Below are 12,771 nucleotides of genomic sequence, written 5' to 3'. Positions count from 1 at the left end.
AGAAGGAGACATCACAGCTTTCTCGGATCGTGAGGAAAAATATGGAATGCGTTCTCCCGCTGACTGAACCCAGCCAAATGAACTGTACTGACAGTGGCTCGAAAGCCAGCAGTTAGCAGTTTGTTCAGGCCCTGCTGCCGTCCAGCACTTTCCTGAGCACGCTCAGTGTTTACGAGAACTTTCGGCCTTAGGGAGCTCCTGACCTCACACGTTGTTTATTTAAAACACTTGCTGCCACAGCCACAGTGCCCCACCTGTCAAGATGGCTGCAGAGGAGTACCTGTGGATGGTCATTTTGGGCTTCATCATAGCCTTCATCTTGGCCTTCTCTGTCGGCGCCAACGACGTCGCCAACTCATTTGGCACGGCCGTGGGGTCTGGCGTGGTGACCTTGAGACAGGCCTGCATCTTGGCTTCAATATTTGAAACCACCGGCTCCGTGCTGCTGGGGGCCAAGGTAGGAGAGACCATCCGCAAAGGTATCATTGATGTGAACCTGTACAACGACACGGTGGAGACGCTGATGGCAGGCGAGGTCAGCGCCATGGTCGGTGAGTAGCCAGCCGCCTTCCTTCCTGTGGGAGGTGGGGCCACCACCTGTTCCTCCCTCCTCCTCACCCGTGTGCTTTTCCTTTCACTTCCATGATAAGCCCAATGTTTCAAACTTGCTGCCCTATGTGTTTGCATGCCGAACTTCCATTTGATTTTTTTAAAAGATTAATTTATTTTTATTGGACAGTCAGATTTATAAGTGAAAGAGAGACAAAGATCTTGAGTTTGCTGGTTCACTCCCCAAGTGGCCACAGCAGCTAGAGCTGAGCTGTTCTGAAGCCAGGAGCTTCCTCCGGGTCTCCCATGCGGGTTCAGGGTCCCAAGGCTTTGGGCCATCCAGCTCAACTGCTTTCCCAGGCCACAGGCAGGGAGCGGGATGGGAAGCGGGGCTGCCGGGATAAAAGTCGGTGCCCATATGGGATTCCAGTGCATGCAAGGCGAGGTCTTTAGCCACTAGGCCCCAGCACCAGGCCTTCCATTTGATTTTTTAAAGTGCTTTAATATCAGACATTTTTGTTTTCTCTAAATTTTTTTTCACAGGTTTGCTTATTAAGACAGATTTTGGCTAAGTGAACCCTTTCCATAAAGTACCCCAAAAAAGATGTTTGTTGTAGATTACTCCTTACTGCTTTGGAATCCTTGGAAAGTTACTGAAGAAATAACATGTCCAGGGGAATACGTGCTAAAGATTGACACATGCATTGCCCTGAAGGTTGTTTTGTATGCTATTTTTTCTCTGAAATAGGATGCAATGGTTTGAAAGCTTGAGGTCAGAAAACAACATTTATTAATGGAGTTTGTGCTGTCAGTTTGAGTTGTACAGCAGTTCCTGAAAGAGCCTTAATCCAGTGCTAGTTTTAACAACCCCTGGTCTTCTGCATTATTTGTAAGCCTTTGTTGGTTTTTGGTTTTGATTTTTTCTTTAATCATCATCTGGGAGCTGCATCACTGTCAGCCCTGTACTGTCATAAGATGCCCGTGACAAGGGTCACGGCTGTGTGCCGCCCGTTCCTGTCCCTTAACACCACCCAGGCCTTAGGCACAGAGGAAGTGGGGATCACATGCCAGATTTGGTTGCTGGCCCCTGATGCTCTGTGGCTGAGGTGGGAATCAGGGCAGCGCCCCAAGGACCTGCAAGCTGCTGCCCACACGGCAGGCTGGCTACAGCTCTGGGAGCCCTATTCACAGGGCGCTGTGAGGATGGCAGGTTCAAAGGCTTTTACTCAATCCCAATAGCTTTTGTTGCTGTTGGATGTTCACTGAACTGTACTTACTATCCATTCCTCAGCATGGTTGGGTATAACTGAAACCACCCTGGGGAAAGTTCACCAACACTGAAAGTTCACCAACACATGACAGCTCCAACTTGACCTCAAAGGCAGTGTCCTGGTCAAAGTGTGTGGAAAGTATGGGGGCAAAATAAGGACAAGACAGAAGTTCTCCCTGCCATGGAGTCAAGAGGAGCGATTGGCCAGAGAGCCCAGCCAACTGAATGCCCGTAAGGCAGCGTACCACATTACCGTGGAGGGACCTTCGGTTGGCTGCCCGCCCAGCTTCCCACTTTCCTAGCCCACATGCCCTGGCTCTCCACCAAAAGACTGAAGGACACTCAATGCCAGCCGGAGTTGGGGTTTACCAAAGCAATTTGGGGTTTTGCTTGAATAACATGGTGTCATTTGCTTTGGTTTCTTTTTGAATTTTCAGTGTGTGGTCAGCTGATTGGGCTGTTGAGAGCTACCAAGTCGTGCAGTTGGTCCCTCGTGAAGGGGCATTGTGCTGACGGAAGGTGGTGGTGTCCTAGTGTTCAACGCACCCACCAGCAGGGTCTGTCCGCACATGCCTGCGTTCTCCCGGTTGTCCTCTCAGAATTCCTCCTCCACCGTTTTCCCCTTTCTCTTTCCCTGCCTATTTATCCTGTCCTGTGATCTTTTCCGTTAGAAGCTCCAGCCCCAGGCCCAAGACTTGTGTCCCAACACTTGTGTCATACTGCAGTGGGTTGGCAGCCGGGGTGGGGCACCACAGCTGCCACCTGGCCTGCCACAGCAGCTTTTCTGGCCTGAAGTCGGCTGCTTCTCCGTCCCACCCTCTGTCCCTCTCCTCTGTGGGGTGCTGTGAGCTTCCTTCCCCCACTGTCCTGCTTTTTGTCCAGGCACAGTCAGGAACGCCGGGGGTTAAGGAGACGCTCACCCAGGCCTCCCCACACCTCCATCTGCCCTCACCAGTTCTGCTCCAGGATGCGTCCTGTTGGGTCAGTTAGGGAGAATGTGGCAGCTCTGGAGAAGGAGACTGCTGGTATTAAGTCAGGCGAGTTTATCCCGCTGCATCTCATCGTTAGACTAGTCTAATGCTTGTAAGAACATAAATCAGAAAGTGGCTGTTCAGGCCACGGGCTCCACAACATTCCTCAAGCTCCAGCTCTATTTTTAAAACAGCAGGTCCCCACCGAGGGAGTTGGGGTGGTGGAGCAACAGAGGCTCCGAGGAGGATGCCTCGGTGCTGCCACAGAATTCATCCCGGCTGGCTGCCCGGGCCTGGCCCCTGTGCTCCCGCTGCAGGCTCTGTGGCTAGAGCCCAGTCCCAGCCAGCCTCAACTCAGAGGTCGGCATGCTCTGCCCTGCTCGGAGCAGCTGTCCCTGCTGTTTCACACACTGGGGCCCCTAGCGCCACCTCCAAGCTTCTGTAACTCAGAATCCCTCTGAAGGAAAGTGCCGAGGCCTGCTGCAGCTCGCCTCTGCTGCCAAGCAGCCAGACCTGCTGTCCCCCTGCCATTCCAATGAGCCTTTCTGTGCTCGGTCCTCTGGGGAGCCCTCCCCACTGCCTGCCGCTCTCCCCTTGCTTGTGACAGTCTCCTACCAGGTGGCCCGTGCTGCAAGGAACCTGAAGCCCTCACTACAGGCACACGCAGTGGAACTGAGAGCATAGGACGCCAGGTCAGAGCCCAGGCCACCTCCCAGCAAGCAAGACTCAGCGACAGAGTAGAACCTTCTAGAAAAAGAGGCTGGTGTTGTGGGCAGGGTCTGAAGGTACAGGTGCAGTGAGGGTGGTTAACACTGTCATTTCTCAGATGAGAAGCAGTGTGGTCCTGTATCCTCTTACAGAGACTAGAGTGTCCCCCCTCCTCACTGGGAGACTTCAAGGAGTAACCATTTCTCTTATCTGGTTTTGGTCAAACCTCACCACAGAACAAGTCCTCCCCCATAGTGTGACTGGGTTGTTCAGTGACTGGCCTCAAAAACCTTTTGCCGCCCCTTCTATCTCTTCCCAAGACTACACTGAGTAATAATTTTTTTTTAATTTTTAAAAAAGTGATTGATTTGAAAGGTAGCATTTCCAAAGTACCATAATGGGTGGAGCTGGTTCAGACCAAAGCCAAGAGCCTGGGGGTCCAGCAGAGTCTCCCACATGGGTGGCAAGGGTCCAGGCACTTGGGCCATCATCTGTGGCTTTCCCAGGTGCATTAGCAGGGAGCTGGATTGGAATCAGAGCAGCCAGGACTCAAACCAGCACTCACATGGGACACCAGGATCACAGGCAGTAGTTTAACTTGTGATTAGACGCTAATTGAGTAATTTTTTTTTTTGTTTGGTCCAGACCCTAATACTCAGAGAAGTCAATTTGTGGGAAATGCTGGGGTGAAGAGTAGCCACCTGAGTCCCTTTCCCCATGGCGGTGTGGGTCCATGGACCCCAACTGTGACTTGCCCTCCACTCTCCGTCCACAGGTTCAGCAGTGTGGCAGCTCATCGCGTCTTTCCTGAGATTGCCCATCTCGGGCACACACTGCATTGTGGGCGCCACCATAGGCTTCTCCCTGGTCGCCATTGGCACCAAAGGCGTGCAGTGGATGGAGCTCGTCAAAATCGGTAATTGCCATTTTCTTTCTCCATGTAAGAAGCGAAAAGTTTGCATTGCCTAGAGTAAGTTTTATTAGAAGTAACTTTTTCTTATGGGTAATTCTTTTGTCCTCCTTTCAAATGTTGAGCATTAGAAGAGCTGCTGTGAGAAAGGGGTGTTTGCCCCTGGAAGTTCTGTGGGTGTGTAACTCCTCCTTTGAACTCTGGGAATCTGAATGCCTATTTTCCTGGGGCAGGAGAGCAGGGTGTTTGCCTGAACCCAGTCTGTGAGTCCCAGGAAGGTCTCCAAGCTGGGGAGAGGAGAGAGGAGTCTTTCAGGGAGCCAGCCCAGTGTCCCATGCCCAGGTGCCCCCTGTGGTTTGTGCCCACTGTGCCCAGGCCAAGAAGATAGCTCATCTCCCTACTCTGCCTTCAACATTTTTAGTCCCTCACTGCCAACCCACCCACCATGAACTACACCCTTGAGCCGCCCATCTCCATCCTGGGGGTGACTCCTGGGGCAGACTCTAGGAGGCCTTCAGGGGCTCTGGGTCAGGCTGCATCCCCTACCTGCAGGGAGGCACCCAGAATTCCCAGGCCCCCCAGGAGAGTGGCTCCACCCCTCTGGGCTCCAGCTGCACTCAGAGTCATCTGGGAATGCAGTTAAGAACCGCCAGCATTCTGCCTCCTTCCAAACTCTGTAACAAACCCAGAGGTTCCCAGTATCCTCTTCCCACCCCGCTCCCCTGCCCAGAGTAAGGAAGCACGGGGCTGGAGGCTCAGAGAGAGTCAGTGCCTGGCCCTGGAAGAGCCTTGAAAGGGGCCTGTTGAGACCAGTGCTGATAGGAGAACAGGCCCCAGGGTGCTGAGGCAATCGGGGAGCATGGAGGGCTGGCTGCACATGCTTGGCTGTGGTGCCGTGCCCGTATGTTCACGCAGCTGCCCCCGTGTAACAGATGCTGGCCCTGCCCCAGGAATCAAGGCACATCACTGTAGGGACATTTATCAGTGTGTGTAATGGATGCTAGTAATCATCGTAGTGCTTAAATCTGATCTTAACTGCATATGGATGTTGACATTCATTTTTTTTTTCAATTATTCAGTTGCTTCTTGGTTTATATCTCCACTCTTGTCTGGTTTCATGTCTGGCCTGCTGTTTGTACTCATCAGAATGTTTATCCTAAAAAAGGTAAGTTGAGGCTGTTTTTTTGTTTTGTTTTGTTTTTAATCATTAAACTTCAGAACACATGCAGGACCTGCTCGGTAGAAATTAAGGGGGCGAGGGTTGGAGGAATCACTGTATTTATCTGCTGTAAGACAGCAGCACTGGGGAGTGAGTGAGCAGCCACGGTCAAGGTTGCTCACCACAGACCACTCAGAAACCAGCCTTGTGAATTGTGTTGCTTGGTGCCTCAATTTATTTTCATTTCAATTTTTTAAAGATTTATTTATTTATTTATTTATTTGAAGGTAAGCATACTGAGAGAGGGAGAGACAGAACGCTTCCATCTGCTGGTAGCTGCTACATCCAAGGCAGAGTATGGAAGAAGCTGGGAGCCAGGAAGCCCTTCCCATCTCCTACATGGATGGCAGAGTTGGTGGCATGATTTAGTTCATGGAGCGGCATTCTCTGGAATGCTGCAGACTTCCAAAAGGGAAGACCAAAATCTCCTGAGAGGTTAAACAAAATAGAGGGAGGGAGTATGAAGACTTTGGGGCTGACAATGGAGAAACGGTGGGAGAGCATCCTTTATGATTCCCTGTTGTTTTTTAAAGCAGAAGGCAAGACTGAAACCCAAATTTGAGGAAAGCATAAGAAAGAAATACACTGTTGAGTACAGTGGGGGTTGCCCATGGAGGGACTGTCATGTGACTGCAGGGAGAAGGATGCATACCATTTACTGAGATGTTCCAAGAGGGGGACCACGTGCACGTGACTCATCACAGCACACTGTTGGAATCGGTCTACCGTGTTATTGCTCCTGTTAGTCTCGTACCACTCCTAAGTTATAAATTAAACTCCACCACTGGTTTGCATAGAGTAACGTATACAAGGGCACTTGGAAATGTTTGTGGAAAGTAGAGTCAAAAAGTAAGTCGGCCTCATGCAAAATCATTTTTAAATCCACACGTAGCTGTTTCATAATAATAATGTGTCTCCCATGAACTTGTTGAAGACCCAAAAAACAGGGACTTCAGAATGTTCCACACCAAGATTAACTGGCCTTTCGGTTCAGTTTTCCATGCACATTTGGAGTATCCTGATGCTCCACGAGATGGGGACCTTTGGTCCCGGCCTGGCACTCACCCATCCAGCACATCTGGGCATGCCCACCTTCCTCTCCATCCTGCTTGAGGTTAAAAGCTCTCAACCTCACAGCCCTGCCAGGACGAACATGCCCTGTTGCTTCTCACAACGCCCCTCCTGGGCACCAGCCACGCTAATATTTGTTTACGTCTTGGACTGTGCCACCCTGCCTTGCCTTGCCAGCATTTTCATTTCCTCCATGTGGAATCCACCCTTGATGACACACTCTGGCTCGGCCTTCCTGGGTCACTGCCTGGGACACCTCAGCTCCCCTGCCCCTCCTCGGGTCCATATCCTGGTTCTCGGCACCCTGCATGGATCTCATTTCTTGCCTCTTGATCGCTTGGATAGCCCAGTGTCTCACTCTGTAATAATACTTAGCGCTGAGGAAGACATCCATTAACTATGAAGGAGGGCGGGGTGCCTGACTTGGGAGGCAGAGGGTAGGAGAGAGCAAAAGGACAAAGCAGGCAAGTCTTAGTGAGACAGTTGTCATTAAAACATGCCAACTCAGGATTGTGCACCTGTTCATATCCCTGGCTCTGAGTCTGTCATTAGCAACTTTCGTCCCCTCAAGGAAGCCCTGCTTGGGAATCCGTGTCTTCTGTTTCATCTAGGCTCATCCCACATGATGTGTCACAGGTTAGGTTAGAATATTGGCTGTGTCCCTCCCAATTTCCACCCTGCTCCTTCTCCTGTGCCTAAGCCACCCTTGTCCTGCTTCCCACCTGGCTGCCTGTGGCTGGCATGCATGCAGAGAGGTCACTTCCACCTTCGCCATTTCATGACCAGTGCTGGCAGCTTCTAGACACACTCAGGAATGCATTCTCCCTGGGCTGTGCCATCTCCATTCATGTTTGCATTTGACATGATCAATGAGGTCATCTCCACCGCTCACCCACAATTCTGTGGCCTGCACCGATTTTCAGACATAGCTCTCCCCGTGGCGTGGCAGGCAGCTTGCTCATGGGAATGTGCAAAGGATGGCTGTCCTGGATGTAAAATCTGGAGTTATTTCAGCACCATCTACATGACAGCACCATGCTCAAGAGTTTGTAGCCTGTGTTTTGGCTTCACAATTCTGTGCTGAAAATTGTTAACATTTCTGGTTGTTTCTCAGACACGATCTTTGGCCCAGCACGTGTGTAGCCTTACCCTCCCTCCTTGGGGAGTGCTATAGTGGAGGTGTGAACTTGTAGATAAACATCGGACTGGCCAAAGAGCCCGCAACTCTCAGACACCCTCCTCGTCAAAGCCACAATGCTACAAAGATTTTGAAAGTCGTAGCATTTGGGGAAGTAGTTGCTTTATATATTTCAATATAGCTGAAATATCTACTGTAGTAGAGTGGTGTAGAGAATACTCACAGTTTTATTCTCAGCATTTTTATTTATTTGAAAATCAAAATTAGAGGGGAGTGGGGAAAGACAGAGGGAGATCTTCCATCTCAGTTCACTCCACAGATGGCCTCAACAGCTAAGACTTGCCCATACTAAAGCCAGGAGTCAAGAGCTGCTTCCTGGTCTTCCATGTGAGTGGCAGAGGCCCAAGCACCTGTGCCATTTTCTGCTGCATTCTCAGACACACCAGCAGGGAGCTGGATCAGAAGTGGAGCACCCAGGTCTTGATCCAGTGCCCACAGGGATGCTGGTGCTGCAGGTGGTGGTTCTATGTGCTATGCCACAGTACTGGCCCCGCCACATATCTATTCAATGTAGACTTTCCGGGGCTAAGCTGAACTTGGCTGGATCATGAGCTCTAGGTCCTGAAGCTGTGGGTCACTAGAGCAGATCTAATTGGACAGTTCTTTTCTGTTGTCACTCTGACATCAGCTCCTCCGTGCTTAGCCCTATCCTGCAGTCTGCTGGCCTCAGCCCTGCACCTGGAGATGGCCTTTGTGCAGGGGTGGGGGTCGCAGAGCTGTTGGGTTGCCCTGGGGTGGAAGAAGCCCCTTGTCACCGCATCCTATGCTGCTTGTGTACTGAGCTCCTGCTTTGTCTCCTTGGCCCTTAGGAGGACCCTGTTCCCAATGGCCTGCGGGCACTGCCGGTCTTCTATGCGGCAACCATAGCCATAAACGTGTTCTCCATCATGTACACGGGAGCTCCAGGTAAGCCTTCCTTGGGAGCTGAACTCTGCCAGGCAAGGCACCTCGTGTGTCAGTTTGTTTGGTGCTGACATCATCGGCATTTCTCGTGGTAGTCGGGGAGTAGCCAAGAGTAGCTAAATGCATCTGCTTGCATTAAATAACCAACAGATACGGAGGTGCACAGGCAGCAGAATCTCAGGTTGCAATAAAGTGGTTATATCCTTGTTCTGCCGTCTTGCCAGCTGTGTTGCTTTAGAAGCTTACACAGCCTCCCAGAGTCTCCAAACGTGATCTGATTACATGTGGGGGCGAGCTGTGGCTGGGCTGCAGGAGGGGTGTGTGCTGCAGGACCGGGGCACCACAGCAGCAACCCGTGGGTGAGAGAGGCGTTGGGGCTCCCTGCAAGTCGACATGGCTATTACGTGGTGGCCTTCCATCATGGCTAGAAGCGAGGGGATCTTTTCCCAGTAACTTCTGGCCATTCTGGTCATTTTTGCTTTTTTTTTTTCCTCCACAATGTTCCACAGTTGCTTTGGTGGAAAGGAGATATCTTGTCTTATATCTTGATAGGGAAAAATTGCATTCTCTTTTTTTGGGAGAGAGGACATATTTATTTATTTGAAAGAGTTACAGAAAGAGAAATCTTCCATCTTTTGATTGACGCTCCAGTATCCCCAACACCCTGGCTGGTGTAGGCAAGTCAGGAGCCTGGAACTCGTCATGGTCTTCCACATGGGTGCGGGGACCCCAGTCCTTGTGCCGCTTTCCCACTTCCTTTCTAGGTGTGTTCACAGGGAACTGGATCGGAAACAGCCATGGGGACTGGAACCAGTACTCCCCTGTGGGCTGCCAATATTGGCTCGGCACCACCTTGCCAGCCCTTGCAGCACTACTGTTTCCTTGCCATGCAATGTGGGACACAGGCCACTCTCTCTGGAGTAGTTGTGTCCCCACCTGGGAGGGATCCGCCACAGCTGGTGACGGTCCACACTAAACGACCATCTGAATTGTTCTTCTGTTCATTTGCATCCTTAATGGCCACACGGATAGGAAAATCTCCCTCCCACCGATCAAAAAATTATTTCTGCTAAATGGCACATATAGTAAAGTTGAAAGGGACCGCTTTTCCATGATGAGGGTGAGATGGGGAGGGATCGTTGTTCATTTCTCAATCGGGGTTTCCTGAGTATCTAAGTATACCCTGTGTCCCGGCCGTAAATGGTGTGTCCTGATGATCCTGAGCCTCACCGAGCCTTGGCCTTGGCATCCACAACCTCCTAAATATTAACCCAACAGACTCTGAATGCTTGCTATGGGCCTCTAGACCTCCTTGGGCAGGGGCTGTAAATGCTGGAGAGGGGGTGGGTCCTGGCCTCCCACACCCCCAGCCTGTGTCCCTCTGGCTTCTGCAACTTGGAGTTGTGCTGCGTGCTTGCTCAGTGCCTTACACCAGTAAGCAGGCTAGGCACAGGGCAGGGCCTGGGGCCTGTCTGTGACCATGTCACATGCCAAGTCATATCCCTCATTCCCATCAATTCTCGAAGCCCAAGTTGGCCAAGCCCAGAGCAGAGAGATCCTGAGGAGCAGAGCTGCTCAGGGAGGCGCTGGCCAAGCCTGAGCTGTAGAGTCTGGGGATGCTTGCTGCTACACCACTGAGTTCTAGAAGCACTTGGTGCCTGTGAGCAGGCTTTCTGGACGTTTCTGCCATGTGTTTTTGCCTACTATTTGTTCTTCCTGCTTCTGAGTTTTTCATCCAGATGTCATAAGAAGACGTCTGCATGTGAGGTTGTCTATACTTGGCTTGTATTTTCCATCTTTTCCTTGTCTCTTCCCTGTCTCTTTGCAAGCAGTTGTTACCACACATTTGCTATGAGGATCCTCCTACTAGGAGAGGAAGTAGCCCTAGGGAAATGAAGTTACATGAGGAGAAGATGCAAAGGGTCCTACAAGCGCTTCCCAGTCTGAGATGAGCTGAGCTCCCCATGGATTCATTCCATATGAATGCCCGTTCCAGTCCTTGCTATTCCACTTCTTTTTGTTTGTTTTAAAGATTTATTTATTTATTTATTTTTAGTTACAAAGTCAGATATACAGAGAAGAGGAGAGACAGAGAGAAATATCTTCCATCCAATGATTCATTCCCCAAGTAACCACAATGGCCAGTACTACGCCAATCCGAAGCAGGAGCCAGGAACTTCCTCCTGGTCTCCCATACAGGTGCAGGGTCCCAAGGCTTTAGGCCATTCTCAGCTGCTTTCCCAGGCCACAAGCAGGGAGCTGGATGGGAAGTGGAGCTGCCCATTTGGGGAGTGAACAAGTACAGGAAAGATTTCTCTCTCTCTCTCTGTCTCCTTCTCCTTCTTCCCACTCTATAATTCTGCCTTTCAGATAAATGTGGGGTTTTTTTTTTTTTGACAATTCAATACAAAGGTCTTCACAAAGTTAATGGAAAATGCTTATTTTGAAAGCACTGTATAAATTTAAAAACAATTTTTGCAGGCTGACACCATGGTTTAGTAGGCTAAGACTCAGCCTGTAGAACCAATACCCTTTATGGGCACCGGTTAAAGTCCTGGCTGCTCCACTTTTAATCCATCTCCCTGCTAATATGCCTAAGAAAGAAGTGGGGCATAGCTCAAGTCCTCTGACTCCGCACCCACATGGAAGTAACTCCTGATTCCTCACCACAGATTGGCTTGCTGTGGCAGTTGTGGCCATTTGGGCAGTTAACCAGTAGATGTAAGATATCTTTGCCTGTAATTCTGCCTTTCTAATAAAAATTAAGGAAATAAAATCTTTTTTCTTTAAGATTTCTTTCTTTCTTAGAAAGACAGATTTATAGAGAGAAGGAAACAGAGAGAAAGATCTTACGTCCGCTGGTTCACTCCCCAAGTGGCTGGCACAAACCAGAACTTATCCAGTCCGAAGCCACAAGCCAGAAGTTTCTTCTGGGTCTCCCACATTGGGGCAGGGTCCCAAGGCTGTGGACCAGCCTTACTGCTTTCCCAGGCCACAAGCAGGGAGCTGGAAGGAGCAGCTGGGACACAAACTGATGCCCATAGGGAATCCCAGCATGTGCAAGGTGAGGATTTAGTCACTGACCCATTATCCCAGGCCCAGAAAATTTTAAAATCTTAAAGATTTAAAAAAAAACTGTTTTGCACAATTAGATTTTAATCTTGTTTTTTGGAATTTATTCATTCATTTATTTATTTAAAAGGCACAGAGACTAATATATAGTGAGAGAGTTCCCAGTTACTGATTTGGTCCTCCAGAAACCGCTAAGGCTAAGGCTACCAGCTGAGAATTCAATCTAAATCTCCCATATCATGGGCAGGAACCTGACTCCATGAGGCATCACCTGCTGTTTCCAGGCTGTGCGCTAGCAGGAAACTGGGATCATAAGTGGAGCCGGGACTACTGCTCCAAACACCTGCCCAGTAATCTCAGTTTCCCACAAGCCTCCTGTTTGGGAAACTGCCTCCACGAACATGTTAGGAGGAAGAAGGTGGGCTTGGATTAGAAGATTGTGAAGGTGGTCACTCACACAGGAGCCCCTGTCCTGGAGTGGGCATGCCAACCACACCTCCCCTGCATCATGAAGGATGGATTCCCATCATGGGTCACTCACTCCCATGTGCTCAGGGAGCATCATCCCTCAGTGCATGGAGGAAGCACCTTCTCCCAATCTGTCAGCATCATCAGCCTCACTCGGTTGGACTTGAGGTTTCCACAAATCCCAGTCAGCCTACACATTTGTGTGTGGCAGATATTTTGCTCAGAGTTTCCTGACAGGGGAGCAGGGAGCTCCCCTAGAACAAAAGTGAGGCAGAGGTGGTCGTGAGCCTGAAGGGCCCCTGTCTCGCCCTCCAGTGAGGGGCAGGAGGCTGGTTCCCGGGGGCTGTTGTGTGGGTATCCGGGAGTGAGGCTGCATCTCTACAGGTGCACCTGTGCCCTCGCGGCCCACCTGGGTGGCTCAGAGCTTGCTTA

At 50.5% G+C, this 12,771-nt stretch overlaps 1 protein-coding gene across 6 annotated transcripts in view; it reads left to right on the top strand.

Moving 5' to 3' along the window:
• SLC20A2 (solute carrier family 20 member 2) overlaps positions 1-12,771 on the top strand; it is a 94,649-nt gene that overhangs the window by 55,679 nt on the left and 26,199 nt on the right. For all 6 annotated transcript variants that reach the window (XM_058669805.1, XM_058669807.1, XM_058669806.1 and 3 more), the window contains 4 exons: positions 3-551; positions 4,274-4,414; positions 5,488-5,573; positions 8,706-8,802. In XM_058669805.1, the coding sequence (XP_058525788.1) occupies positions 263-551; positions 4,274-4,414; positions 5,488-5,573; positions 8,706-8,802 (613 nt within the window). In that variant the 5' untranslated portion in view covers positions 3-262. The remainder of the gene's footprint in view (positions 1-2; positions 552-4,273; positions 4,415-5,487; positions 5,574-8,705; positions 8,803-12,771) is intronic.

The sequence above is a fragment of the Ochotona princeps genome, chromosome 11 (assembly GCF_030435755.1).
Source record: "Ochotona princeps isolate mOchPri1 chromosome 11, mOchPri1.hap1, whole genome shotgun sequence".
Classification (NCBI taxonomy): domain Eukaryota; kingdom Metazoa; phylum Chordata; class Mammalia; order Lagomorpha; family Ochotonidae; genus Ochotona; species Ochotona princeps.
This window is presented reverse-complemented; position numbering and strand designations above follow the sequence as displayed.